Source organism: Corapipo altera, unplaced genomic scaffold (genome assembly GCF_003945725.1).
Source record: "Corapipo altera isolate COAL_440 unplaced genomic scaffold, ASM394572v1 58, whole genome shotgun sequence".
Lineage (NCBI taxonomy): Eukaryota > Metazoa > Chordata > Aves > Passeriformes > Pipridae > Corapipo > Corapipo altera.
This window is the reverse complement of record NW_020884898.1, coordinates 247,514-273,049: the sequence shown is the minus strand read 5'-3', so window position 1 is coordinate 273,049 and position 25,536 is coordinate 247,514. Positions and strand designations below refer to the sequence as shown.

General features: G+C 42.7%; 5 protein-coding genes across 23 annotated transcripts in view; 2 read left to right on the top strand and 3 right to left on the bottom strand.

Annotated features, from left to right (window-relative positions):
* Positions 1 to 521: 521 nt before the first annotated feature.
* Positions 522 to 12,190, bottom strand: PCNP (PEST proteolytic signal containing nuclear protein). 2 transcript variants are annotated; one of them, XM_027648683.1, is made up of 5 exons: positions 12,108 to 12,190; positions 8,486 to 8,706; positions 6,450 to 6,524; positions 5,892 to 5,947; positions 522 to 4,947 (listed from the first exon to the last, which is right to left on the bottom strand). In XM_027648683.1, the coding sequence occupies exons 1-5, from the start codon at positions 12,160 to 12,162 to the stop codon at positions 4,818 to 4,820; spliced, it is 537 nt and encodes a 178-aa protein (XP_027504484.1). In that variant the 5' UTR covers positions 12,163 to 12,190; the 3' UTR covers positions 522 to 4,817. The 2 variants fall into 2 exon arrangements, with proteins under 2 accessions (XP_027504484.1, XP_027504485.1); XM_027648684.1 differs by lacking the exon at positions 12,108 to 12,190 and adding an exon at positions 8,730 to 11,949 and having other exon boundaries at positions 8,486 to 8,654.
* A 1,565-nt stretch (positions 12,191 to 13,755) lies between these two features.
* TRMT10C (tRNA methyltransferase 10C, mitochondrial RNase P subunit) lies at positions 13,756 to 17,554 on the bottom strand. 2 transcript variants are annotated; one of them, XM_027648582.1, is made up of 3 exons: positions 17,525 to 17,554; positions 15,746 to 15,899; positions 13,756 to 15,543 (listed from the first exon to the last, which is right to left on the bottom strand). In XM_027648582.1, exon 3 carries the CDS (start codon positions 15,510 to 15,512, stop codon positions 14,259 to 14,261), a length of 1,254 nt encoding a protein of 417 aa, XP_027504383.1. In that variant the 5' UTR covers positions 15,513 to 15,543; positions 15,746 to 15,899; positions 17,525 to 17,554; the 3' UTR covers positions 13,756 to 14,258. The 2 variants fall into 2 exon arrangements, with proteins under 2 accessions (XP_027504383.1, XP_027504384.1); XM_027648583.1 differs by lacking the exon at positions 17,525 to 17,554 and adding an exon at positions 17,056 to 17,321.
* Positions 17,555 to 17,596: 42 nt separating this feature from the next.
* On the top strand, positions 17,597 to 24,234 carry TXNL4B (thioredoxin like 4B). Of its 6 annotated transcripts, XM_027648593.1 has the most exons (5): positions 17,597 to 17,711; positions 18,037 to 18,209; positions 18,558 to 18,709; positions 19,156 to 19,335; positions 23,385 to 24,234. In XM_027648593.1, exons 2-4 carry the CDS (start codon positions 18,078 to 18,080, stop codon positions 19,319 to 19,321), a joined length of 450 nt encoding a protein of 149 aa, XP_027504394.1. In that variant the 5' UTR covers positions 17,597 to 17,711; positions 18,037 to 18,077; the 3' UTR covers positions 19,322 to 19,335; positions 23,385 to 24,234. The 6 variants fall into 6 exon arrangements, with proteins under 6 accessions (XP_027504394.1, XP_027504392.1, XP_027504396.1 ...); XM_027648591.1 differs by lacking the exon at positions 23,385 to 24,234 and having other exon boundaries at positions 19,156 to 19,511; XM_027648595.1 differs by lacking the exon at positions 23,385 to 24,234 and having other exon boundaries at positions 17,603 to 17,706; positions 19,156 to 19,511.
* Positions 20,766 to 25,003, bottom strand: LOC113949694 (putative protein FAM172B). 6 transcript variants are annotated; one of them, XM_027648588.1, is made up of 4 exons: positions 24,662 to 25,003; positions 24,247 to 24,318; positions 22,181 to 22,318; positions 20,766 to 21,843 (listed from the first exon to the last, which is right to left on the bottom strand). In XM_027648588.1, the coding sequence occupies exons 3-4, from the start codon at positions 22,187 to 22,189 to the stop codon at positions 20,788 to 20,790; spliced, it is 1,065 nt and encodes a 354-aa protein (XP_027504389.1). In that variant the 5' UTR covers positions 22,190 to 22,318; positions 24,247 to 24,318; positions 24,662 to 25,003; the 3' UTR covers positions 20,766 to 20,787. The 6 variants fall into 6 exon arrangements, with proteins under 6 accessions (XP_027504389.1, XP_027504390.1, XP_027504391.1 ...); XM_027648589.1 differs by having other exon boundaries at positions 24,891 to 24,971; XM_027648590.1 differs by having other exon boundaries at positions 24,905 to 24,922.
* A 28-nt stretch (positions 25,004 to 25,031) lies between these two features.
* Positions 25,032 to 25,536, top strand: part of SENP7 (SUMO specific peptidase 7) — a 37,706-nt gene continuing 37,201 nt past the window's right edge. For 2 of the 7 annotated variants that reach the window (XM_027648578.1, XM_027648575.1), the window contains exon 1: positions 25,032 to 25,082. The gene's annotated coding sequence lies outside the window, so the exon portion shown is untranslated. Of the gene's footprint in view, positions 25,083 to 25,108; positions 25,202 to 25,536 lie in introns of those variants that run through there. The other 5 variants (XM_027648577.1, XM_027648576.1, XM_027648581.1 and 2 more) reach the window with 3 other exon arrangements.

Below are 25,536 nucleotides of genomic sequence, written 5' to 3'. Positions count from 1 at the left end.
TGTTCTTGTGCAGAAGAGTTCCAGCTGCGGAAGGCGAGAGGCCCCTGGTCACTCTGTTGTCACCCTCAGGCCCAGGGCTGTTGGGGAACATGCTCACAAATCTAGTGTGACCTTGAAGGGGCTCTGCAGAAAGTAAGTTGGTCTTCCTCCCCTGGGAAAAGTTTTGTCCTAAGGGCAGTATTTTGCCTTACAGATGGTAACAGCATTTGCTGAATGATTTGGTGCTTTTAGATGTGTAACAGTCCAAGCTCTTGTCATGGCTTTACATTTTACATGTGAACAGGACTCTTAAACAAGCATCGAAGTAACAAAAGCAAGGCTCACCCTGAGACAGGCCCCAGTTTCACAACTGCCTGTTACTGCAGTTCTAGACAGTGGCAGCTGCTCTGCCTGTGAACAGGGAGGGCCACCACAGTCACACTTCTTTCACAGAGGCACAACTGTGATTCTGTAACTACTGAGCATCAGCCAGCATGGTTTGTGCTACTACTATGTTTACTAATTATGGGAGGCTGAGGGAGAAAAGGAGAGATGTTTTTATTAGAACTTGCATTACCTTTACATTAATAAACTTGTGCTGCCAGGAAAACATCAACATACGCTCACGACTTCAAGTTTCAGTGGAGCTCTTGCTCCATTTGTGCATTCGTCTCATCGGGAAATCCAATCCCAAAAACCAGATTTATGAACTACACCACAAGCTTAGCAGATGTTTTTAAGACCTCACTGTACAACACCGCACCAGGAAGTTCATACTCTGATTAGCAGTGCTGACAGTCACTGCCAGTGCTCCCTCCTCTCTGCCCAGCCTGAAGGCAGCTGGCTTGGAAGTGTCCAGACCTCAAAAAGGCGTGTGCTGCAGTCTGAATATTTGCTTTGGTGACTAAATCTTGCTTGGACTCCCCCCACTGCAGACTGTTAAATGGAAGTTCATAAACAAACTGAACATGCTATATCCAGAGTTTAAGGGTAACGGTTCATGTTTCATGCTTTTAATTCCATGGATAACTACACTTCTACCCGAGGCAGTGGCTCCACATTATTAGATATTAGCAGCTTTCCTAGGTAAGCACTATATAAGATGCCAGTATTTCAAAATTACAGAACAGTGGGAGATCCCTTCATTTATAAAAGCAGAAGAAATAAGGAATGTTTACAGATAAAGTAAAAAGCAAACTGTTAATTGTCCCATATTTATGGTGTTCTTCCATCTCTTGCCAGAGGAACTAGACAACAAATTATTGTGGTTTTAGAACATAACCTTCCCTTTTGTAGCTTAAGGGCAGGACTGCTCAGCATTCCTCAGTTTGTAATTTTATAATGAATTCAAAAAACCTCAACCTTTTTGCAGAACACCCTTTAGGGCTACTAACTACAGAGAAAAAAAACCTTCTTAAAACTCTGCTGCTTCTCCAAACAGATGTGTCTCACCTTACTCTAGACAGAGTTGTACTTAGGCCAGTGATTTCTGATAGTTTAAAACCCATCTGCCTCTTCAGGAAGCAGAGGCTGCCTTTTTCTCAAAAGCTGATTTTTCCTCCAAGTTTCTTCACAAAGCAAACTTTGGTAAAGCCACAGCCAGCACACAGAGCTCAGCACAGTCCTGTCAAGGGGTGCTCTGCAAACCCGGCAGACACAGAGATAGAGCACAACACATGTGGCAGCAGCTGTGGCTGCTGCCGTGATGCTCATGGTGGGACACAGAGAGTTGGTTTTGCTAAAGGTCAGTGTATCCTGTGACTGGCCATCCCTGACATGGCACAAGCCTGAGAAATGGCACCTTAGAGACAGGCTGGCTGGGACTTCTTCCTTCTAAAATCTTGATTCTGAGAATCTGGACAGTGCACCTCCCACACCCTGAGGAGTGAAATTAGTCAAGCGCCTACACCCAGGATTACCTGAAACACTGCCAGCAGCAGTACACTGCACTGTTCTGGGGTTGGGTTTTGGGGGTTTTTTTGTCTTTTTTTGTTTGTTTTGGTTTTTTCTTTGGATTCTTTTTTTTATTATTATTTTAATATAGTTAGCATTAGATGAGTTTGGATTCATTTACAACCCAGCAGGCCTAAAACAGCCCAGCTGCAGGGTAGCACAGAGGAGGTTACCAGGTAACTCCTCACATCACCTCATGTCTTCAGCGTTCTGCAGGCTGCTCAGGTGCTAATTCCTGCTAAGGAAGCATAAACCTTCTGAGATAAAACTACACAAGTTAGATGGATAGACATTTCAACCACTGACAGCTATACATACCTTGCTATTCTAAGCAATTAATGGTCTCAGCACACCTTCTGGAAGCACTTAAAGACAGCTAAATCAGATAGTTTACCAGGAGTTTCAGGATTCTTGAACATTCTTAGAAAAAATTAAAAAAAAAAAAAAAGAGGCTGTCTGCACACAAAGACCATGACTATTCTAATATTCTAACAACAGCCCACAGCTTCAAGTGAATTCCTAGGTAACATTTGCCTTTCAGGTCAGTCAGTTTGTTCTTTCATGTGTCAGACATTAAACACCAGGAGCTACAAGATCCAGCTTGTCAGGCACTCAGTCCTACAGGGACTGAGGTCACCTTCATCAATTCTCTTCCATGAAGCATCAGGAAGAGACAACTTGCATCAGGTGAGGCAGGATCACTGAGCTTTAGAAGCTTCTGCAGCCTCTCCCAGTCTATAATTATTTACTGACCATAGGAGTAAGATAGATAAATATAACTTTTGCTCTCTCACTTGCATGGAAGGTATTTCCTAGTGTGTCTGCTCTTCTGCTTGGCAATTTCCTAGATGATTCTGAAGTACAAGGAAACTCTGGATATGAGTGTCTCCTTGAGCCCAAGATGTGGAAGACAGTGGTGGTAGGTCAACTAAAAAATTACCAGATCTCCAAGCTATCTTCTTATTCAAAATTCTGTTTTACTTTTTTCCTAATACAAGTGATCAACATAATATGGAGCAACTAAGGAGCACGAGAAAATAGCTGTTCACTATGAATTACCACTATCTTAAAGGGATTTATTTCAACAAACATAACCACATGTGACGAAAATAAGTGAAAAGTTTGCCTTGCCTAGTTCCAGTAATGCCCAAATCTGTTTTGGAAGTCCTGAAAGTCAGTTTTGAAAGTGTGTTTTGTTTTAAAAAACCCAAGTATTTCTGCTATGGAAAAAAAAATAATGTATACATTTTTATGTTATGTTTATAACAAGGCTTTTAAAGAAAACAGTTACAGGTATTCAACTGCATCAGACTTCAAAAGAAAAAAGATTACACATACAATACAAAAATACAAAAAAATATTTTTTAGAACTTACAAACTCAAAAGTCTAAGTGGTCAGAGCTTTCCTAAAATAATAATAATAATAATAATAAAAAAATACACTTCAAGATGCACTTTCCTTTCTGCACTTGCGGGTTCAACTTCAGTATGAAGGTTTTAGAGGCAGGATAAAAGCAATTTGTATACTGAATTCTACAACCAGTTCCTGGCTGAAATTAATTTAGGAGTTGACACTATCAGGTATTTGAGTTTAAAAAAAACCTTTATGCTTGTTTGGGGGAAGGGGAATGCAGGTGGTGGTGTTGCTGTCGATAAATTTGTTTAACCAGTTCTGATAGTACAATGTTTTAAAAATATGCAATCTAGATTAGACTAAAATTTAGACAGTTGTTACTAAAATCCTACAGCACTGTTCTGCAGTATGAAAGCCAGGAAATTAAACTGACCAGACTAATGTCATGGCTGAAAATCACTGCAAAAGGCAGACAGGCAGGAAAAGGTCAAGTTTTATTTCTGAAGTCAACACTTGTTAGAAGCATTAGAACTGCAGACAGAGTATTCTTTGACCTGATAGTGTCCACTGAGGTCATAGCATCAAGGCATTTTGTTTTAAATGGCAAGACAGGGAAAGTGCATCTTGGATTTTTCATACTTAAGCAGTGAGTTACTGATTTTTGGTGTGGCTTTTATTCCTTCTAGGCATAGTAAAGAAAAATATTTCAACCAAATGTGAAGCTTAATGTACATTAGCTTGTATTTTTGGTGGTGGCTTTTGTGTACCACTAGGAAATGCTAACAAGCACTACTCAAGGCTAATGATTTAAGAGGAGCACACTGAAAATACTGATTTACCTTTGTAGTGAATATTCTTTACAGACTGTATCTAATATACAGACAAGGCCCATTTCCTTAGGATGAACAGGCCACAGAAGGTTACACATCCTACATGAAGTTTAAAACAAAATTAGAACTAAGTTACCAGAGCCACTCAGAGCAACATAATTCCTACTTTGCAGAGACTTAACAAAAGGTGACTGCAGGGAGAAAAAAAATCCAGGTTCTTATTATTTCCTGTGTAGATTATATTCAAATTAATAGTCCAGTAACACTTCTAGCACAAAACAATGCTCTCTCTTTAGCAGAATTCCTAGAAGTCAACTGTTTCTCCTGTTATGAAGAGGGAGCCAGAAGTGAGAATGCACGAGCATTCAATTTTAACCTGATTAAAGAGACAGTAACCTTTTTCATCCACCTTATTTAATCACTGACCAAAAAAAAATTCTTAAAAAGGTACCACTCCAATTTCTTTATTATCTGTAACCTTTTCAAACTAATCACATGAACTACAAAATTAGCAAATGCCTTGAAATCTGTATAGAAAACATAAATTACCTCTAATTTCAAACTAATTCATTAGTGTACCACTCAAAATCTTAAAAAAGTGGCTCCAAAGATAGTCTCATACCATTCTTAAAAAAGGAAACTGTTCCTTTAACGTTACACCCTCCCCTCCCCCCAAACACCCAACTTGTAATCCACATCATTTAGTTATTTTCTTGGTCATGGACATTTCCAAGATGAGATTTTATATTTCGTTCCCATAGCTTCTGGTTGTCAGAAAATCCATGCTTTCCTTTATTGAAGGAATTTGGTCCTGCTGAGGTTGGTGTATCCCTGTGAAAACGTAAAACAAGAACAGTTAAGAAAGTCAGCTCAACTACAGCAGTCTGTGCAATGTGACTCTGAAAACACCAATTTCAAGTCCAATCTGCTGCCAGAAACTACCACACCTTTCTTTCTGTTACATCAGGAGTCCTCACTATCAGCAACAGCAAAATGGCCACAGAACTGATCTCTCCACAGCATCTCAAAACAGAGCAATGAGATGGGGCAGCAGGAGGTGGGAGTGGCAGTAACTGCTGCAGCTGTGAAGAATTCTTCTCAAGGATTAAAAAACTGAGGATCCAAATTTGCTACTGGAGAAAAAAACCCCCACGAAACTAGAAAACCTCCAGATGGATTAACTTTAAAAACAGTCTATCGTGATAAACACCTTTAAAATACATATTCTCAAAATTCATCCCTAATTTAAGCAAAGCCTACTCTGAAAAGGTCCCTATTAATTTTAGGATTGGCCCTCTACTCAAATCTGTAGCAAGCAGAAGAACTACATATATTTGTTTAAATAAACAATTTTTTTTTTCTTTCTGAAGGAGATGATTCGCATCTTCCCCTTGTACAAAAGTTAAAAAACCTCACCAGACTGCCCTACTTCAAGGCAATTCACAAAATGGAGAACCAGAAAGATACATAGTGGCAAGCAGGAACTCCCACCCATAACCTTTCCAAGAAGAAAACAAGCTTCTATTTAATGCAGAATCAATTTCTTCACCACAAAGGCGGCAAATAAGATTCAAAGTTCAAATGTAAATGCACTACTTTTAACCTACAGACACAACGTTTGAAAATTTTCCCGTTTCTGGGAAAGAAAAATTTCTGAGCCCATTCTATCTTCCTGTATTTCTAAGACATCTGCAAGACCTGACCTGTGCTGGAGGAGGTCAGTGTCGTTCTCACACACTCACCCCTCTCCAAACCACAGTTAAAAGCTGACCTACCTTCCAATGTTCTTCATGCGCATCTTGGCTTCTGGAGGCATTTCTTCTGGTTCACTCTGCAGAGAGAAAGGAGGTTAGAGCATGGCTGGGCACTTGCCTTTGAACATTTCAAATGCCTGACAAGATAAAGGAGGGACTCCAGCCCCACAGGAAAGCAAAGGGACTTAGGACAGAACAGAGGTTCTACAAGGTTATAGACCGAAATACAAATTCCTTTGTTGACCTCTGTGTAAGAAGGAGCGAGATATTTATGGCATGACAAGATATTTAGCAAACCAGAAGCACAACTTTCCTTCACCTCCCCTTTATTAAGTCCAGAAAAAGCAACCATTAATTCAAATTATATTGTGCATCTCATTTTCAAGGAAAAGTTATCAGCACTTTTAATGACTTCTTGAACCAACACAGAGCTACAAAGTTGTACATTATTAAGCAGAAACACGAGAGATGCTTCTAGGCTGAAAATTCCTGACATTTATGTATAAAACCTTAAAGAACCCACTCTCTCTGCCTCCCACACCAATGGTATTTTGTGTTGATCACTGGCTTATTACTCACATCTTCATCTTCATTGAAAGCTGCTGCTACAGAAAGGGTTTTTGGAGCCAGGGTTGGAACAGGCTCTTTAGGCTTCTGAAAAAGACCAAATAAACAAGTAAAGTAAGTCTACTAACTCAAAAAATCTACCCTTGGCCTTTAAAATATTTTGGTAAATGAAGTCAAACATCTTCACTGAAATGGGCAACCAGGGGGAAAAGTTTTTCTTTGAATCAAGCACATAAAGGTTTCTCTAACAAAAAAGGGAAAATGACTGCTTGTTTAAGTATGATACACTCTGAGCAAGCTCAGCCCTCTCATATTACAGCTCCCCACAAGCAGGTCTTAACTTTCTAGCACACTGCAGGGCTACTCAGCCACTGGTGCATGACAGGAACAATTAAAAAGATCCTGGGTAAGTTGTGGTATTCAAAATTTTACTATGTCACTGTTTCCTTTATTCTCTTGGAGTATTCTCATCCATCAATGTCAGAAAGATGAATATGTTTATTCTCCGGTATTTTAACAATATAACAGCTTTTTGGCTTAATTCAATACTTTCAAACGAGCATCAGTGTGTATCATACAGGCCAATTAATATAAGGCTCCTTTGAAAAGTATTATTTTTATTTCCAATGAAAACCTTCCTCTATTTAAAAGTGTAGGAAGCTGTCAAACTCACAACTGTTACAAGTAATACAACAGTGGTACCAAAAGTCGCTTTGACACCACTAAGAGCCAAGTCACCAGTAACAGTTTGCTTCTACAGTACTACCAATTATCTAAACCCATCACATACAGTGCTTCCTCCATTTTTACTTTATTGGTGATTATTTAATATATACTCATAGAAACTGATACTGCAGCAGAGTCCTTATGCAACTGTCTACAGCTGTTCTTTACTGGCAGTGTACAACAGCAAAACACTGTACCATATTTAAAGCATCTGCTCCACAGGAATGGGTAATGTTCTAAGGGACTAAAAATGACTGGAAAGAAACAGGATAAGTTTCAGCACTGTCCCATCTGGTGCACTGTCAGTCACCCACTAAATGCAGTGAACCAGAAACCCTGAGCCCAATTTATTGCCACTGCAAGCATCTTCTGACATAAGAAACTGAAGCATGCTGGTGGCTCGGAGAAGGCAGCTCTGTCAATTCTTCCTCAGTCTGAGCTGACCTGATTGCATTTATACCCTAGAACGCTGCCAGCCCACATCTCCCATCTCAAAGTAACAGAGCACTCTTTTAATCTTTTGCAGATCTGTAGAAAGCTGGCACTGCAGGTGCAAGCCTTTCATGATTACAGTTTGAATTTAACGCAGACAAGGATTTATAATGTATCCGTCACAGCGGTAGGCAGGAAACGTACATGAACTGTATTAGAAGGAGAGGCAGTGCCAGGCTTGTCCTTGCCCAAGCTATAGAGGACTGCTTCTGAAGTAAAGAGACTCATCAGATTCACATCTAAACAAGCACAAGGATACCTTGTACCGGACAGTAAAGGGCACAGAATTCCTAACAACCTGTGCAACGAAGCCTCGTGTCTTGCATAAAGTACAAATGAATCACACTGACCTTGCAAAGCACAGGCAAAGTCATGAAAAATCAACTGTGCTTCCCCATCCAGAATAAGATCTTTGGAGTGGAAGACACCCTATTAAGCCATCTAAGAGATGCTTTCTTGCAGCTTTAAGCATCCTACAGCATTAGGCTCCCAGCACTCATTTCAAAGTAGCCTGAGCAGTTTAACAAGTCTGCTCATTTCCCTCAGGAAATTATTCCAGACTTATCAAATCTCATTATGAAATTATTCTCTATGTTCAAAGATCAACAGTTCATTTCAATCAAGCCTTTCGCTTCCTAAGACAACTGACCTGTTATTAATCACCCTGAAGTACTTACACATGCACAACTACCTGGTCCTGCAACGCTTGCTTAAACTTTATCCAAGTTACCCTCATGGAATTCAAGGTTTCCCTCTGTGAGGAAGCCCCCCCAAAATGCTACCCTTTTTGCCTCAGTTTCCCTAAAATCAAAAGCCCTCGGGCAACTTACATTTGCTCCTAGTTTGATGGATATTGCAGATGCCTTCTTTGTTGTCTGACTGCCTATGGCAAATCCAAACTTGGACATTTTGGCAGGAGCAGGCTTTGTGGTGAAGTCTTCGGCTTCTTCATTAGCTGCCCGTTTCTCTGCGCTGCGACTCGAACTTTCTCCTCCATTACTGGAAGAAACAGTCTTAGTTTTCACAGGTTTTTCTGCCTCTTCTTCAGGTCCTGGTGAAGTCGAAACAACTTACCAAGATGAGCTACTTTTACTGAGCAGATTGATGGGAGCAGCAACCTCAAAAAGCATTATACTTTGGGTGCAATAGGTAAGGTGTTTTTAGTGACAGCAGTTTCCACCAACGTACATTTAGTGGACAGCAAAACACAAAGAGGAGAAGAAACTGCAAGCACTCCACTACTGGTAAAGAACTTCTTTTGTATGAGCCAGGAAAACAATCTTGAAGCACCATCTCTTTTATTTAGTATGGAAGTCAAAGTTCACGTAGTAAATTACATGTAGATGACTAAATCTTTTTAGGGTTTTTAAGTTGCCAGAGATAAGCTTTGATAACTGGAATCCCAATTCCAAATCTAGAGTAGATAATCTAAGTTAAAATTAATTCTACTAAATTTCTACAAAATCATGTCCATGCCAGTCTCTAGGCTTGTCTGGCACAACTCTAAAACCATGGGAGTGACTGCAGTGAGGCCGGCTGTCTCAATCATCTTTCAAGTCACTGCTTGTCCGCATCTCATCTGTAATAAATCTGCCAAGCTCTGCTTGAGGAAGGAATCAGCACTAAAAAAACATATATATATATATATATTTCACCTTTTCTAGGTTTGTCATGGAAAACATAGCAGCTGAACAGTGAACCACAGATTAAAAAACACTCCAGTAACATTTCCATTCCTACATTATCAGCTTCTTCAGCTACACCAAGAGACAAAGGTGTCCTTGGAAAACTCACACTGAACATAGTAAATGCTTCAGCAAAAAGACACTTCCCTGCTGCTGCAATAAGCAAATCCCTGCAGTAGCAGGAGGAAAAAAAAAAAACCCCAACACACATTAGGGAATGGACAGGGAAGTGCTCACAGCAACAGTTTAAGAAAAACTGGAGTTAGCACCAGTTCATCATGGTATCAAGTGGAGAACAGGACATTCCATGCACAGCAAGTTCAGACCATCAGGGAAAAAAGCTAATGGCAAAAAGCTACTAAGTAAGATGGAGCAATGGGAGAGAAGAAAGTCTGAACTGGAGGTCAACAATACTGTAGCTCTGAGGAAAAAAAAGCAGCAAACAATATCAGGACAGAGGAAATCTAGGGACACCATCTATATACATGTATTTGCTATTTCCCAAATCATAAGCAGCAGAATATACCATTTCAGCAGCATTTCTACCCCACTCTTCCAGCTATTAAGATAAGTGACTGAAACAAAAATAGATTTATTGTTTGCCTTTGGAAATATGGCAGATCACAAAAAATATTTTGTAACTTTAATCAGTTCCACTAGAAATTTGACCCAGAAAGCATAGATATAACAGTGAAAAACCAAAGAGGAAAGAGAAACAAGCAAAATTTATACAAGTGACCTTGGGTACTGGTAGCTGACTTAGCATAGTTTACCAAACAGCAATCTGCAAGACTAGAAGGTCTTTACAGCTAGTCCAGGGAACTACATTAAACAGAATATTCCAAGTCTAGCCTAGGTACATCAGAGAATGTGACTCAAGGGTAGGTAGGAGATTCACTGGCCTTAAAAGTGCTGGAACCATGGGCCTAAAAGTCTACTTTTTCATAATATACAAAATCCACAGCAGCCCAAATCTCAGGGCACACAGGACCAGTCCAGGTTCTGAAACTAGTGCTAGCTTGAAGCTAATTACACTGAAGCTTACTTCTTTAAGGGAAAATTCTCAAATACTGCTAAGGACGAGGTGAAGCCTAACACAATCTACTCACATCTGTTTTCTCACCAAATTTTAAAGAGCATCTCTCTCAAAACTAGCTCCTATCACTGCATTCTCAGTTTTACTTCTACTAGGCTTGATGTAGGATGAACTGCAGAACTGTAAGGGGCACAGGACAATTGGGGAAGGTGGGCAAGGAGCTGCTGTGCTGTTTGATTTCTGCAGAAAACAGAAATGCAGACACATATTAACCATGAAACGGGTCTCTCCCATGCCAATGCATGCATATATATATATATATATATATTCCAAAACATTAAGGTTTCTTTATTATTTCCTAGAGATACCAAGGAGATCACACTTCACCTACAGAAAGCACTAGCACTATTTCCAAAACTAGACTGATCGGTGCTGGTTTTGTGGATCACAGAAATAAAAAGCTGTCCTACTGCACAGAGGAGTTTTACTCATGTGTAACAAACCACACGAGAGCACAACTTCCACTCTCCAGGTGGTTGCAGTGACAAGACTGACAGTGCCAGCTGCACAGCATTCCAGGATCTCTTGTCTCCAGGAGTGCGACCACTGGTGGAGGTGGGAACAAACCAGACACAACTAAGTTAATTCTAAGGTAAACCCCACTAACCCTGGCAAAAGCTAAAGATTCCAAACTGCTTTCAAAAATCATCAAGGGCTAACTACTCTTCCTTAGGGTCGAGGTACCATAACTCATTAAGACCATGTTGCAGCACACCAAACAGTACACAGGGCACTAAGGATTACTTATGTACTGATGCTGTCCAGTTACTGTACTACTAATACAAAAAAAAACCCCAAAAAATCAAACCCAAAGGCCCACCAAAAACCATCAGAGAACCAAGAGTCAAGGAACTACCTAAAATCAAGTATTACTGTTCAAATGTCAGTGATTATCAGAAATAACATTCACTGTTTAGGCTGCCCTAATGTTTTACAAGCCTGATTTAATTTTTCAGCAGATCAAAGAAATGCCCTCTGTCTACAGATATATTTAAGCTGAAAAAACCCACCAAAATTCAACTACAACAAAAACAGAAACACACCAGGAAAGAAAAGTTTTATCTTTGAAAAGACATTATCCTCTCAACTTTAAATCAAGGGAAGAAAGAAGAAAAGAAACATCCCATTAAAAATTTTCGAATAGTGCAGAAAAGACAAGGCTGTCCAGTCACAATATAAATATATAAAACCAAACCATAAACTTACAGGTTGCTGCCAAGCAAAAAAAAACCCCAAGATGCTTAAAAAGGCAATTAAGGAGTATTCACTGTACTCATATGTAAAAAAAGGTACCACGGCAGCTAAAAGCAAAGCTTTAAGGTGCTGTCTTCATCCTTGCAGGCAGCAACAACCCAATTTCTCTCAAAACACGGCATAAGTATCCCGCGTATTTTTAACAAAGAGAAATAGCACATTTGCGTGGAGAAGATGTCACAGTTTTACAAAAGCGCCTGTAAGGCTGAGGACAGCAGGCCCAGACTCGGCCTATCCTCCAGCGCAGCCCCCTCAGGCCCGGGCCGCCCCCTCTCCCCGCAGGGCCGGGCATCACACGGCCCGGCCCGGGCCCGCCCGGCCGGGGGAGGCACTCCTGGGCCCTCCCCACCCCTGCGGGACCAGCGCGGGCCCCATTCCCACCCCACAGCTCCGCGGCGAGAGGCGCTACATGTTCACCTCCTGCGGGCTGCGGCCGCTTCGCCTTCTCCCCCTCGGCTCTGCCGTCCGCCATTTTCCCCCGCCTCCACCGCCTCCCGCGCCGCGCACGCGCCACGCGCCGGCCCCGCCCCTCCGCGGGGCCCCGCCCCTGCGGCGCGCGGGGACGGCCCGGCGGGCGCGGATGGGCACCGGTCCCTTCCCTCCCCTTCCCTTCCCTTCCCTCCCCTTCCCTCACGGGGAGCGCCAGCCCCCGGCACCGCCAGCTGAGCCGCTGCGTCACAGGCGCGTGGAGGAATCGTGGCCGCTGCCGCGCTGACCGGCGCGCCCTCCCCGCCGCGCGTGGTTTAGCGATTACGGTCCGTGTTTCACCAACATCGTGACCTCGTTACCTCATCAGGGTGTCTGAGTATCTATGGGCAGCGGGGACGGGAAGTGCCAAGAAGGATGGAGCCAGGCTCTGCTCGGCGGTGCCAAGCAGTAGGACAGGAGGCAACGGGCAGAAACTGAGGCACAGGAAGTTCCAGCTCAACTTAAGGGAGAACTCCTTTACTGTGCGTTTGAGTGTGCACTGGGACATCGCCCTGAGAGGGTGTGCAGTCTCCCTCACTGCAGATATTCAAGAACCATCGGGACACAATCCTGTGCCACATGCTCTGGGATGACCCTGTTTGAGCAGGGAGGTTGGACCAGATGACCCACGGTGATCCCTCCCAACCTGACCTGTTCTGTAATTCTGTGACTGTAACACGAGCTCAAGTGAGCAGTGACACCATTTCCCCTCCCCAGTGTGCAAACCAGCCACAGAAGAGGCTGTGTGGCAAACAGCAAATGACAGGACGGACATGGTACCCAGACCTCAGCGGGGTTTTGGAACTTCTTTAAGGTCCCTTCCAGCCCAAACCATTCCATCATTCTATGACACTCAGCAGCTCCATGTTGTCTCTTCTTCCTGTGAAGAAAAAGGGGCTGCCCAAGTGTGGCACAGACACTCACACAGTCCGTCCTTGCACCTGAGGGCTTCATAGGAGCTGAGGACAGCTCTCAAGCAGCACCTGAAACACCACCCTAGGGTGAAGCTTTGTGTACTGCCCAACCATAGTCAGCTGAAAGGAACTAGGGCTTTCCATGAGCCAGGGGTTATCCATGCCTGGAAACTCCTGTGCCTCACAGGCAGTGAGAGGCAGTATTGGAGCAGAGAATCTTCTGCTTTCCAATTCCCCCCTCGAAACGATGTGTACCAAGAGGTGAGACAGGGAGTGCACACCACCAACCCCTGGTATATTTTAAGTCTACTCTGTGAAATTATACTCCTCTCTCCTAGCTTTTTTAATTTTCAGGACCAAACTCACCACCTGCCATCACTGACTTCAAGCATCAGGGTAGCTAACTAAATTAACAATTTAAGCACCCCTTAAAACCCTTCTCGTGCTCCAGACAGAAGGGTCTCTCCTCCTGAAATACTAACAGGACATTTTATCACCTCAAAAGTTCCAGCACTGTGGGAAATTTACATTACATGGCCTGAAAACACATGCACTTGGGGATAAAAGCTTTTTTTTTTTTTTTTTGGACGGTGAAGAAATTTGATTTATTCCTTTCAAACAGGGACTTGATCTGTGCCAGACAGAACATCTAGAAATAAAATGGCCAGCTCCACAAACTCAAGCAAGGTTTTACCCATTTGTTTTTAGTTCAGCATCCAAAAGTCAATGCATCTGCACACCAAAAGAAGATCCAGGAAGTAATGGGGAGGTCTCTTCTACTTCATCTTAGTAATCTTTTAGCATAAAACTATAGACAGCCTCCAACCACTGCAAATCCAAAGCAGGGAGGTGTTCTCTGAAGAATGACCTTTGCATTCAGTTACAATTACCCTTGTCCCAGCATGGTTCAACGGAACAGACTGATATTCTTTGTGCAGAGTAATTTTTTTAGAACATGTTATCTCATTTCTCTTACATAATTTCAATAATGTGTGCATAAATTTAAACAGCTGGACTACTAAGGTAATTAAAAAAAAAGACAACCCTAACAGCAGTCATTTCAAACTTAAGCAACAAAGACATGTTTTGAGATAGAGCTGAACAGAGTTTTAAACATCCCAAGAAAGTGGAGCATTAAGGGGCATTTTGCCTGTAAAAAAAAAAAAAAATTCTCTTTCCCATCACTCTACTTCTGCTTTAGTTTATACTTCTTAGGGTAGTTCTTGGCAAATTGCTTTTGTACTTCTTCCTGTCTCTTTCCAAGTTTAAGCGTGTTCACCAGGTCTAAGGTTTTTTTCAGTTCACTTACAGGCTTGGTTACAAAGCCACGATATTTCCTTTTTGGAACAAACTCCAGAGCCTTCTTCCAGTCGGCAGTATCTTTCAAGGTTAATAAAATATTCATCATTTGATCCAGTGTAAGATTTTTGGCACCAGTATTCCAAAGCAAGTATTTATCCAGCGGAAGGGCTGCAGTCTCCAATCCCAGTCGCTTCGCCCGTGCTAAAGAGACTCCTGTTTTTATGCTCTTGTCAACCATCGACCCGACAATATAGATTTTATCGTGATCAAATGTTTTCATCACTTTGGGAGAATCAGCTGTCAGATAGATGAGCTTATCCTTTGGAAAGACTTCTGTGTAGCACTGCTCTGTCACAGTGATAAGCAGCTTGCCCCATGCCTCTCTATAATGCTTAAGAAACTCCCTGTGATAGAGGCTGTCATCCTTGAAGTTACAGAAGTGGATGTGGAACGGATCCACAGCCCTCCGATTGCAGCCTTCACTCTGGACCAACTGTTTCACTGTGTTTGCAACTTCTCGGACAGACATTTCTTTTTCGTAAGACATGTCAAATACCAGAGGCTGGCCAAAGATCATGGACTGAGCAGCCCTCCAGTTGTAGGCTTTATCCATAGTGCTGGCCCACAAAGCTAAAAATGGACTCTTTTTGGTCTCATCCGTTTTTGAAGTTTGCTCTTGTGGTTCCAGCTTCCTTTCCCTTTTCTCTTCCATCTTTCTTTTGTCATTTTTCTTGTAAAGTTCTTTGAGATACAAAAACTTTAAATACTTCTTTTTGGCTGACTTGGAAGGACACTCCATAAACGTTTTTAGCTGTTCTTCACTGACACTTTCTGGAACTAATTTGCCAGCTAGTCTCCACATCTCCAAAGTCTCACGTGCAGCAGCCAAACTGGAAAGCTCCTGAGGCTCAGAGACCGTCTCACTGACCTCTTCTTGCAACCCAGACTTCATTACCTTCTTCCATGCATCTAAATCTAGTTTTTCTGACGGTTTGCATGAGTTGTCCTGCTTCAGACAAAGTGATAAACTCAGAGTTCTACTGAGTGGAAACAAATCCCTTTTCATCCCATGTTGTGCGGCAACTGGAAGGACAGAACTTCTTACTATTTTTTTCAGAAGCATATTAGCAGACTGCATACTTAGACAAGTGCTGTGTTCAAACACTTATCTGCAAAACACCAATAAGAAGGAAAAACAACTCATCAGAAATCACAAAGAAAACATGCAACTAATTTTTATTCTTAGTAACATGGACAATAGCTTAATTCTTGGAGAATACTAGAAATTCCTATTTCCACTATTACTTTTTTTACTGTTTCCTAAATAAAAACAGAATGTGTGGCACTGCTGCTTAAAATAGCTATACTTACTGCAATTCCAAATGTGGTCAAACAACCTCCAAGTACTGTCCAAGATCTGTACCAAGTTTTCTGTACCATATGATGAGTAGGAGCCTTTTCAACCAAAGTCAGTGAAATGCTGCATGGACACTGAAAATATTTTTATACACTGAATTTATCTATGCTGTGAAAAGAGAAAGAAGAAATGGAAGAATAAGCAACCAGTATGAAAGGGCCATCTTTTTTCTTTTTACTAAACTGCCCATGAAGTTGGTATTGGCACATAAAGCTAAGGAGATAAACCCCACAGCCTCATTAATTTCATATGCATTTGTATTTAAATGTGAAAGGTCTGCAGAAAAAAACCACCCAAGAATGTTTAATATTTTCTTTGTCCTATGCACGCTACAGAACTAAAATCAGTGAAGTTTCAGTGCTTGAGAAAACATGATTTGGTCAAAACTAAAATTAGCTCCAACTTTTGAAAACAAAATTCATGATCTCCCTAATAACCTAAAAATAATCTGATGTACAGAAGAACAAGTTAAATCTAATTTTGGGGTTATATGAGGCACAGAAAGAGCTGTGTATTAAGAAATGTGACATAACCTGGCCTGCTTTTACTGTACAGTAACTGGTCAAACTGATGACCAACTTCTCATTTACTACTGTTCTTAAGGTAAAAGGAACAAAAACAAACAACCAACCCAACGATGTGAAAGCTGAGAAGTGTTACTACAGAGGTGTTCCTAATTTTACATTTCCCCATTAAACCTACTGACAAAAGTAATAATCAAAGAAGTATATTGTCCAGCTTGGAGAAATCAAGGGATAAGTTCCTCAATTAACTTATATTACTGGAGCTTCAATTAAATCAATATTTAAACACCAGATTTACACAATCAGAACACTTGGTGACAGCTTTTGATAGAGCCAAGTTACCTTCCAGTGTGTCCAATATTCACACTAACATCATTACTGCAAGATTTAATCTAAACCTCTTTTAAGAATTTAGATTTGTAACACACAAATGTTTGGTTTTTTTCTTTTTTAGCATGGCTTCACCATAACTAATCTCAGGCACAGAAAGGCCCTTTACTGATACTTCAGAGACTGAATAACTCTTCTTACTTCCCCAGCACAGCTGCCCACACACGGAATCACAGCCTGGGACAGGTTGGAAGGGACCACTGTGGGTCATCCGGTCCAACCTCCCTGCTCAGGCAGGGTCATCCCAGAGCACGTGGCACAGGATTGTGTCCGGATAGTTCTGGAGTATCTCCAGTGAGGGAGACTCCACAACCTTTCTGGACAACCTGTTCCAGCGAGTGCTCACTCACCCAGTAAAGAAGTTCCTCCTCGTATCCAGGAGGAACTTCCTGTGCATCACTTTCTGCCCACTGCCTTTTCTCCTATTACTTGGCATCATCGAGCAGAGCCTGGCTCCGTCCTCTCGGAACCCTTTCTTTAGATGTTTATGCACATTAACGAGGCTGCCCGTAGGGGGACGCGCCAGGCCAGGGTATGCAGACACGCGGCTCTTCCAGAGCAGCACTACCCGCTGCTGGACAACTCCTAAACCAGCCACGATCACCCGAGACATTACCCACGCCAGGTCACCCTCCAGAGACCCCACTGTGCCCTCTCCCCTCCCCAGGACACCGGCGCGCTCTCCCCGCGCTGGGCGGGACCCACGGGCACCGCGGCCTCCGGGGCACCGAGAAACACCCGCCCGAGCTCCGGCCGCGCTCCCCCCCGCCCGAGCTCCGTCGGGGCAGGCCGGGCAGACCCCGGCGGCTCTGGGCGCACCCCACGGTCACCGTGGGCGCCGAAGCCGCTCCGACCACGCCGCCATCCCGGCTCACCTCACTGCGCCTGCGCCCGGCGGGCCCGGCCCGATGGCGGTGCCGTGCCCCTGTCCTTCCGCCGTGCTCCGCGGCTGCGCGCCCACCGTTCCGGGCTCCCTTCGTCCCCACGGCGGGGCCTGCGGCGTGCGGTGATCCCAGCTTTTCCGTGTTCCATCCCGGGGGCGCGGTGGGGTCTTGATGCGGGGCAGGGTCTGGCCCCGGGACGTGAGGCAAACGCTGGGAGCCGAGGGGTTTGTCAGCTCGGCGTGGTGGTCCGTGATTTCCCTTCTCTCTCTCCTTGTCTGCCCCCTCCCTCTCCCCCTCTCTCTCCAGTCTCTCTCCCTTTTTCTTTTTCCAGCTTTTTTTATTTAATACCGCGGAGAATTTTCGTTTATTTTTATCTCAGGTGGTTGTTGTTGTTGTTTGATGGTGCCTTGTTCTGGTTTTCTGTTGTTTCCCGACCCTCCCCCCCAGCTGTCAGGTGGGGATTTAACTGGAAGCGGTGATCTGTCGAGATGAGTTTTCTGCTGCCCAAACTGACCTCGAAGAGGGAAGTGGATCAGGCAATAAAAGGTGTGGCTGAGAAGGTTTTGGTTCTCCGTTTTGGAAGAGATAGTGATGCTGTTTGTCTGCAGCTCGATGATATTGTAAGTGTAATTTTTTTTTTTTTTTTTTATGAACTCCACAAATACAGCTCTTGCATACAGGGGAATATCATATGTTGCTTTTGGCTAGTATGATGCCTCATGAAAAATTTGTTGACAATTAAATGTAGAATGAAATTATACTATATTCATAAAAAGGTTTGAAAAGCAAGTAAATGTTTGTGTTATTATTGTATTGGGTGTAAAAAGTGTTTGAGGTAGACAAGACATGATATTCTAGCCCTGCTTAAACTGATAAGACATAAGAGAAATGGGCTTTATCAAGCTTGCCAGCCTCTTTTCTTCTTGTGTCTCAGTACATTTGTCATGCACTTTTCTCACTCTCTTCAGCTTGCAAAAACAGCTCATGACCTAAGTAAAATGGCAGTCATTTACCTGGTGGATGTGAACAAGGTCCCAGTGTACACCCAGTATTTTGACATCAGTTACATTCCATCTACTGTGTTTTTCTTCAATGGACAACACATAAAGGTTGACTATGGGTGAGTCATCCTACCTGGCATTCTCTGTTATGTTTGTAAGAACAATCAGTCTTTCTCTGTTACCATGGGAAGGGAACGTGTAAAACCTATAATGTTGTTACCAGCATCTGCACTGAGAACTCTGTGGGAAGCCAGAAGAAAGTAAAATAGAGAAGCATTTTGAAATACGCTCTGATGCAATAAGTGGGTGTTGACTGTCAAATATGCCTGCCTGTGCAAAAATAGTAAAAAAATGGTTAAAGTCTGAGATGTGACACTGCACCTGTTTGAGCTTTGGAGGTCCCAGTATATTCCTGGTTTGGTTGTTCCATTCCAGGGTGTTTGTTCTTTCAGCACGACCAGATCAGAACCCCTCACGTCATCGTACATATTTTCATGTCTTTAGGTGTTTTTGCTTTGAACACTTTAACATTATAATTCTACATTTATCTTATGCTTATATTTAGGTCTCCAGATCATACCAAATTTGTAGGAAGCTTCAAAACAAAGCAAGACTTTATAGATCTGATTGAAGTGATCTACCGTGGAGCAATGCGCGGAAAGCTCATTGTGAGAAGTCCTATTGATCCCAATAACATTCCTAAATATGACCTTCTCTACCAAGGAATTTAATGGGTTGACCTGAGGTAAAGAATTACAGAAATGGATGATGTTCTAGATCCCTTTTTCTTCACCTCTGATGCGGTGGGACAGTTTTGAGTGTTTATGCCGAAGGATCATATTGGTCTCCTTCTGAAGACAGACATTCTGTCACCTCATGCTTTTCTCGTAAATAAAGCTTCATGTTCTTGCATAGAGTTTACACAAGTGACTGTTCTTTGAGTTTCATGCTGACCAGCCCCTATAGAACAGGCAGGTTGTGTGCATCCTCAACCTTCTGAAGTGAACCAAGGCACTGTAAAGTCTATTAGGTGTCTATTCTGTACCATTTTCATTCACATATAATGACAGTAAACCTTACTTTATTAGAAAAGCTGTCCTTGCTCTCCAGAGCATTCAACTAACTGTGCCTTTCCAATGGAATTTTGCACTTTTACCCATGCTGGATAACAGGACAGAAGCTCCTTCCAACAGTATTAGCGATGACTGAAATCCGAAATGGATATTAACACAAAAGGGAGGTTGATCTTGTTCTCGAGTATTACTGTTCAACAGTTTTTTTGACTGAGATGGGAACCTACTACTACACTTGCAGGAGAAGGTTTTGCCATCCTTCAAAGCTCTTTTGCAGCCACTGAACACTTAATTCCCACAAGCAGAATTAACTGGTTTCTTTACATTCACTTCAAAGATTATTTGAACTTCTGCTTGTATACATTGCAAACCTTGAGTATGTACATTTAAAAACTGTTTCCCACCTCTGTGTAAAATTAAACAGCTGAGTGGAAACAGCAATGTCATTCTTTTGCATTAGTTTGGTAACTGCAGGCTGCTAGAGTATTGTATTTCTACAGCAGCTCATGTCCAGTGTTCTCACAGGCCTAGTTGGCTTTAAATGGAAATTACTTTAGCTCACTGTATCCTTTGGGGCACACCAACTCTGACTGGAGGGAAGGTGGTAGTATGTAGTTCCCTGAAGTATTGTTCAACTTAACAGTAAATGTTTCAGGAAGAAGGTGGATGCTCTGGCTCTTGAAAGATTTTAAGCAATGTATGGTACATAGTGAGGAAGAAACAGATTGTTTACATGTTTTTTCTATTCCAGATTTGTCCTTTTAAGGAAGCTAGGCACTTAAGCAAGTGGTTTACTACTAGCTGAGTCTGATTATAGAGCCATAACTGTAGAGTGTTTATTTTTAAAAATGATATACTTGAGTTGATATGCCTTAACATCTTTATTGTGTTCAACTTTAAATTTCACAGCTAGCCAAAGGGTTGTGGCTTAAGGCTTTCAATAATGCATTTCTTTCCTAATAGTTAACTTTAGTGGTTTTTTAATAAAAAAAAAAAAACCAAATTAGCTTAAAACTTAGAACTCTAAGTTGCTCCACAGTGAGATGAAGGTTCTTAGGTGATTGAAAGGTGTAGAGGCAGTTATGAAAGGAAGGGACTACTATCAAGAACAAACCAGTGTGCCTTTATTTACTGGCTCTCTTCTTCTTTGTCCTGCTTCTGGTTGCAATAGGTGAATGCCTAAAAGCTGTTACGGTCTTAGCTTTCAGGGAGCTCTTCAGGTACTTAAAGATGGCATGGAGACAGCAGGAGGGTGCTAAACCACACTTTTCCGTTCCAGCAGAGACAGTGGGACAATTTGTTCTCAAGAGAAAGTCCACAGTCTTATTTAGAGGTTTACTGTTTGACACCCACTCGCGGCAGCATTTCAGTATCCATTCCTGTATCTGTGGATTGTTCCTGGTCTGGTGCTGTGTGTTGTGCACAGAGTCAATGAAGGCCACAGAGAACACTTTATTCATCACCTCACATGTTCTCTGCACCAGCAGATCAACGAACACCAAGCCACCGTAGCCATGGGCAACGAAGGCCACGTTCTTGGCTGCGCTCTTTGAAATGAAATGATCCCACACGTACATGGTGTGCTCCTCAGGGCTGCTGCTGCCCCTCTTGGGGATCCACCAGACAGACTGTGTGAAAGTAACTGCTTCTTCCCTGGTAGAAAAGTGGTGCTTTTCAGTCTTCAGATCCGCAAAGTTGTCATTGGGATTCAGTACGATCACTTCCCAGTGGCTTTGAAGGGCCATTTTGATGAATGGTATTTGTGTTCCATGTCTCAGGCCATCACTGACAATTGTCTTTTGCCCCCACTGTCCAGCACAGAAAACTCCACGGTCTTGAAGAAGTATAATGAGGCTAGAGGAACTTGTTAGTGCATTCTTGCTCATGAAAAAGAAACTTCTTGGTTCATCCTCTGTAGCATCAGTAGGAATATAAACCTTCTGTAGCATGCAGACCCTCTCCAGGAGCTCATAAACATACTGGGTAATAAAATGTCCCAGAACTTCATAGCGTTTATGATTCTGCTCAAATCTGCTCTTGTAATAATTGAAAACAAAGGACTCATTTGTATCCAGATGCCTCAGTTCCCCTTTTATATTGAAGTCATACTTCAGATCCTCTTGATACTCTGAACCTTCTATTAGTTTCCTCAGGCTGAGTTCATGCTGTATTTGTAACCACTACAAATTAAGAAGACTATGTCAGTGTGGCGATAGACCTCCATACAACACCTGCCTAACCCCCCCCCCTCCAGCCTCTGTATTAGAATTCAGATTTAAAAGCAGTTACAAAGAAAATACTTGTTGATCCAGACTCTCTCTTGGTGAGCTTGGTAAACCAGCTGCTTGTAAAATCTCTTAAGAGATTTCAGTTGGTAATTTCCAACAGCAGTAACATATCTGCCTTTATTATGCCTTGATTTCAGTTTGCTAGTTAAAGTTTGTAAGCTAGTTTGTTTATTTAAAGATCTTTTTAAGCTAGTTTGAATTAAAGGCCTTAAGGAGGAAGTTTGTGTACCTGGTTCATTGTTCATTTTAACAGCTCTTCTATCGTGCTGTGTCCTAGACATTATCTTGAAACTCTGCTGAGTTTCAAGGCTGCCTTTGAAGTACATGCCTTGTCAGTTGGAAATAGTCCCAAGTATCTTACTGGATCCTAAATTTTTAAAGAAAATCAAGCTGCACTTACTAAAGACTTCAACCTTCACATTGCTTGTGTACCAGCACACTCTCCATGTTCTACCTTCAAACTACACTAGCACAGATAATGCATGTGTGTGTTTGCTTTTTACTCATCACTCCGGTTATTCATTCATCATTGCAAGCACTTGCCACATGGATAGGAATGGATGGCAGAATAAACTAGCCACTGGAATCCAGGAACAGGAGAAAACAAAATCCATGCAGGTTGGAATTATCATGAGGTTGGATTGAGGTCTCTAGTTTCAGATTATCTCCAATGACTGATATGAATTATATAAATTTATCCTAACGTCCTATTTTCCTAATAACTCTTCAATCTACTCTGACTGTCAGTGGCTGTAGAATGCTAAACAGTGCATGACCTTTGGTGTGGTTAAAATCCTACCGTTTCAGGAGTTTTGTCCTGACACAGTAATTTATTTTTTTTTTAATGTTTTACATTAAGTTATATTTGTCAAGTTATTTGGTACAAGCTACTCTATACCTTTAAGTTTTTCTTGCTGAACTAACAGAGGTTTTTAGAACACAGTAAAGCACCTTCTGTGTTAAAACTCACTATACCATCTGATAAAGCCAATTACTAGGACTAAAAGTGATCTGAATATTTTCATGTAAGAGACTTGGGCTGGAGCCCAATGCTTTCAAGGAATGCAAGTTTCCCTGAGTAAACTGATTACCATATTGAAAATTATTCCTTAAACATCCAAATTTTAAAAAGTTTTTAGCTTTTCAACATAGCAACACCACATACATTTTCTTTTTGAGCAATCTCCATTGGGTTAATAATGTTAAGTCCTCACTTCAGGATCATTCCTGTCTTCTGATTAATAGAGAGCAGGCTAGAAAATGATACCTTCTCCTTTTTTATCTCATGTAATCAGTACATATAGAAAAGGGGGGAAAAAAATCAGATTCTAAGACACATAATCCATTTACTGTCTTGCCAGTTTCTTGAAAAGGAAACAGCACAAAGAAATTGCAAGTGCACATGCTCATCGGTGTTTTTTTTCATTCTGCAGGAAGGCACGAAAGACACAAAGGAGATGGGAGAACAGTCTTTTTGCTATACTACTGAACTATGGGCAATTCATAGAAAAGAGATCATATTTAGTAGGGAAGAAGCTATGCATATTCATGTTGTTGTCCCCAAGTGATGAAGTGGGAGAAAAATGGAGATATTTTAAGGGAAGATGTCTCTGGACAAAGGTGAAGCATTCTATAACAATTATGAATAGATAAATGCTATTTCCTTACAGAGTGGCATGCTGTGGATCACTTCTCAATCCCTTTCTCTCCCTAAAAGGTTGAAGACTAATTTCCCAACTTACTATGAGCAGGAAGTTACTATTCCCTTACTTCAGCTACTAACAACAACATTGCTTTTTCAGTTCCAAAACAAGGATATGTGATTCCAAATTAAACCCTGTGTATGTAATATTGAACATCTACTTTACAAAGCACTGTGAAAGGTTTCTGAAGATTTCAGGAGGCAGAAACATAAAAAAAAAGAAAAAAGTTTTACATGAGGTGTATGTATGACTTCCCTTCCTAAAATTGCCTTCAAGGTGTGAAATAAAAAGTTTTGAGGCAATTTATACTAGGTTATCACTTAAGAGTTTACCTGAATAGCAGCTTAGAATCATATACTTATTAGTCCAGAGGCACAGTAATGCCATTTACAGAAAAAATAACCACTCTTTTCCTTCCTCCCACATTTCTGTTTGGATTGTAAAATACTTCAGCTGTAAATTCAGCTAGTGTTTGTTACAGCAATTGGCTCATTCTAAACACTACTGCAGTGTAAGTGCTACTCTTTATGAGATCTGTAAAGATTCGGGGTTTTTTTCTCTTTAAAACCACTTTATTAAAGCCCAACATTACCGTATGCTCTCCTGTAAAATCTGTCATCATCATAGATGGAAATCTTTTTCTCTCTGGGAGTGTAGACAAGTCCTCTGCATGAAAGAAAATAAACCCATCATAGTTTCAGGTTTCATTACTTTATGTACTGGGGTGTATACCTCTAAAACCTATCAGCAGGTGATAGTTAGGGCCACCTAAAGCACTCAAGATAGTTCCAAGTTACAGGTTAACACCCTTCATTTGTAATTTACACCTAAGTTAAAGCTAAAACCTCTCGAGTGTGAGACTAAACACTTGTCCAAACCAGTTTTACTTCCCACTACCCAAGAGGACAAAACAGAAAGCTACACACATAAAACTTACAATTCTGAAGCTGCTCTGAAAAAAAAGACAGCAAAACCAAACCCCCCCCCCCAAAAAAAAAAATTCCAACCAGTAAATCTTTGTCTCCTCTTGGCTGTTAGGAGGATTTCCAAGGCCATCGGCTGCAAACCGTGGCCACAGCCGGGTTTATAAGGCAGCCGAGCCCTCCGGCAGGGGATTAACCCCCTGCTGGGGTCTGGCTGCCAGCTGAGGGAAACCTGGTTAGAGAGGGGGAATCTAAATCTGCCTCGGGGTGGGTTCTCGATTGCTTCTCTAAAAACAATGAGGTTTTCTCCCACCGGCGGCTCAGCACCGAGCTAAACTCCCGAAAGCTAAAGCCCGGAGCGGCTGAGGGGCAGCGCCCCGGCGTGTGGGGAGCACGGTGCCCGGCCCGGCCCCGGGGGGCGGGGCGAGGCGGTGCCCGGCCCGGAAGTGCCCCGGGAAGCTGCGCAGGCGGCGGCGGGCCCGGGTAAACAGCGGCGGCCGCGGCGGTGAGTGCCGAGTGGGGCCGTCCGGTCCCAGCCCCTCGGCCGCTGGAGCGGGGAGTAAAGCGGGAGGACGGCTGGCAGGCAGCGCCCCGGCGGGCCTGGCGCCGGCCGGGGTGTTTCAGGCGAGCGAGCGAAGCTGGCGGGGCAGGGCGGGCGGACGGAGGGCACCGGAGGAGGGAGGGCGGCGGCGGCGTTGCTGCTCCTCGGGAAGAAGGCTGAGGAGGGAGTGCGGAGAGGTGGAATTGCCGGCCTAGGCTCTCGGCACTTGTGCGTTTGTCACTGGGAAGCCCATTACCTTCCTAGCGGGAGGAGCCGGCGGTGCGGGGTCGGGGGCCGAAGGAAGCGGGGATTGGAGATCGGGAGCTGAGGAAGGGGAGTTCGGGACCAGGAGCCAGGCCGGTCCCTGCGGTGACAGCCCGGGCGGTGCCGCCCCCGGGTGGTCCCTTTGCCCGACCGA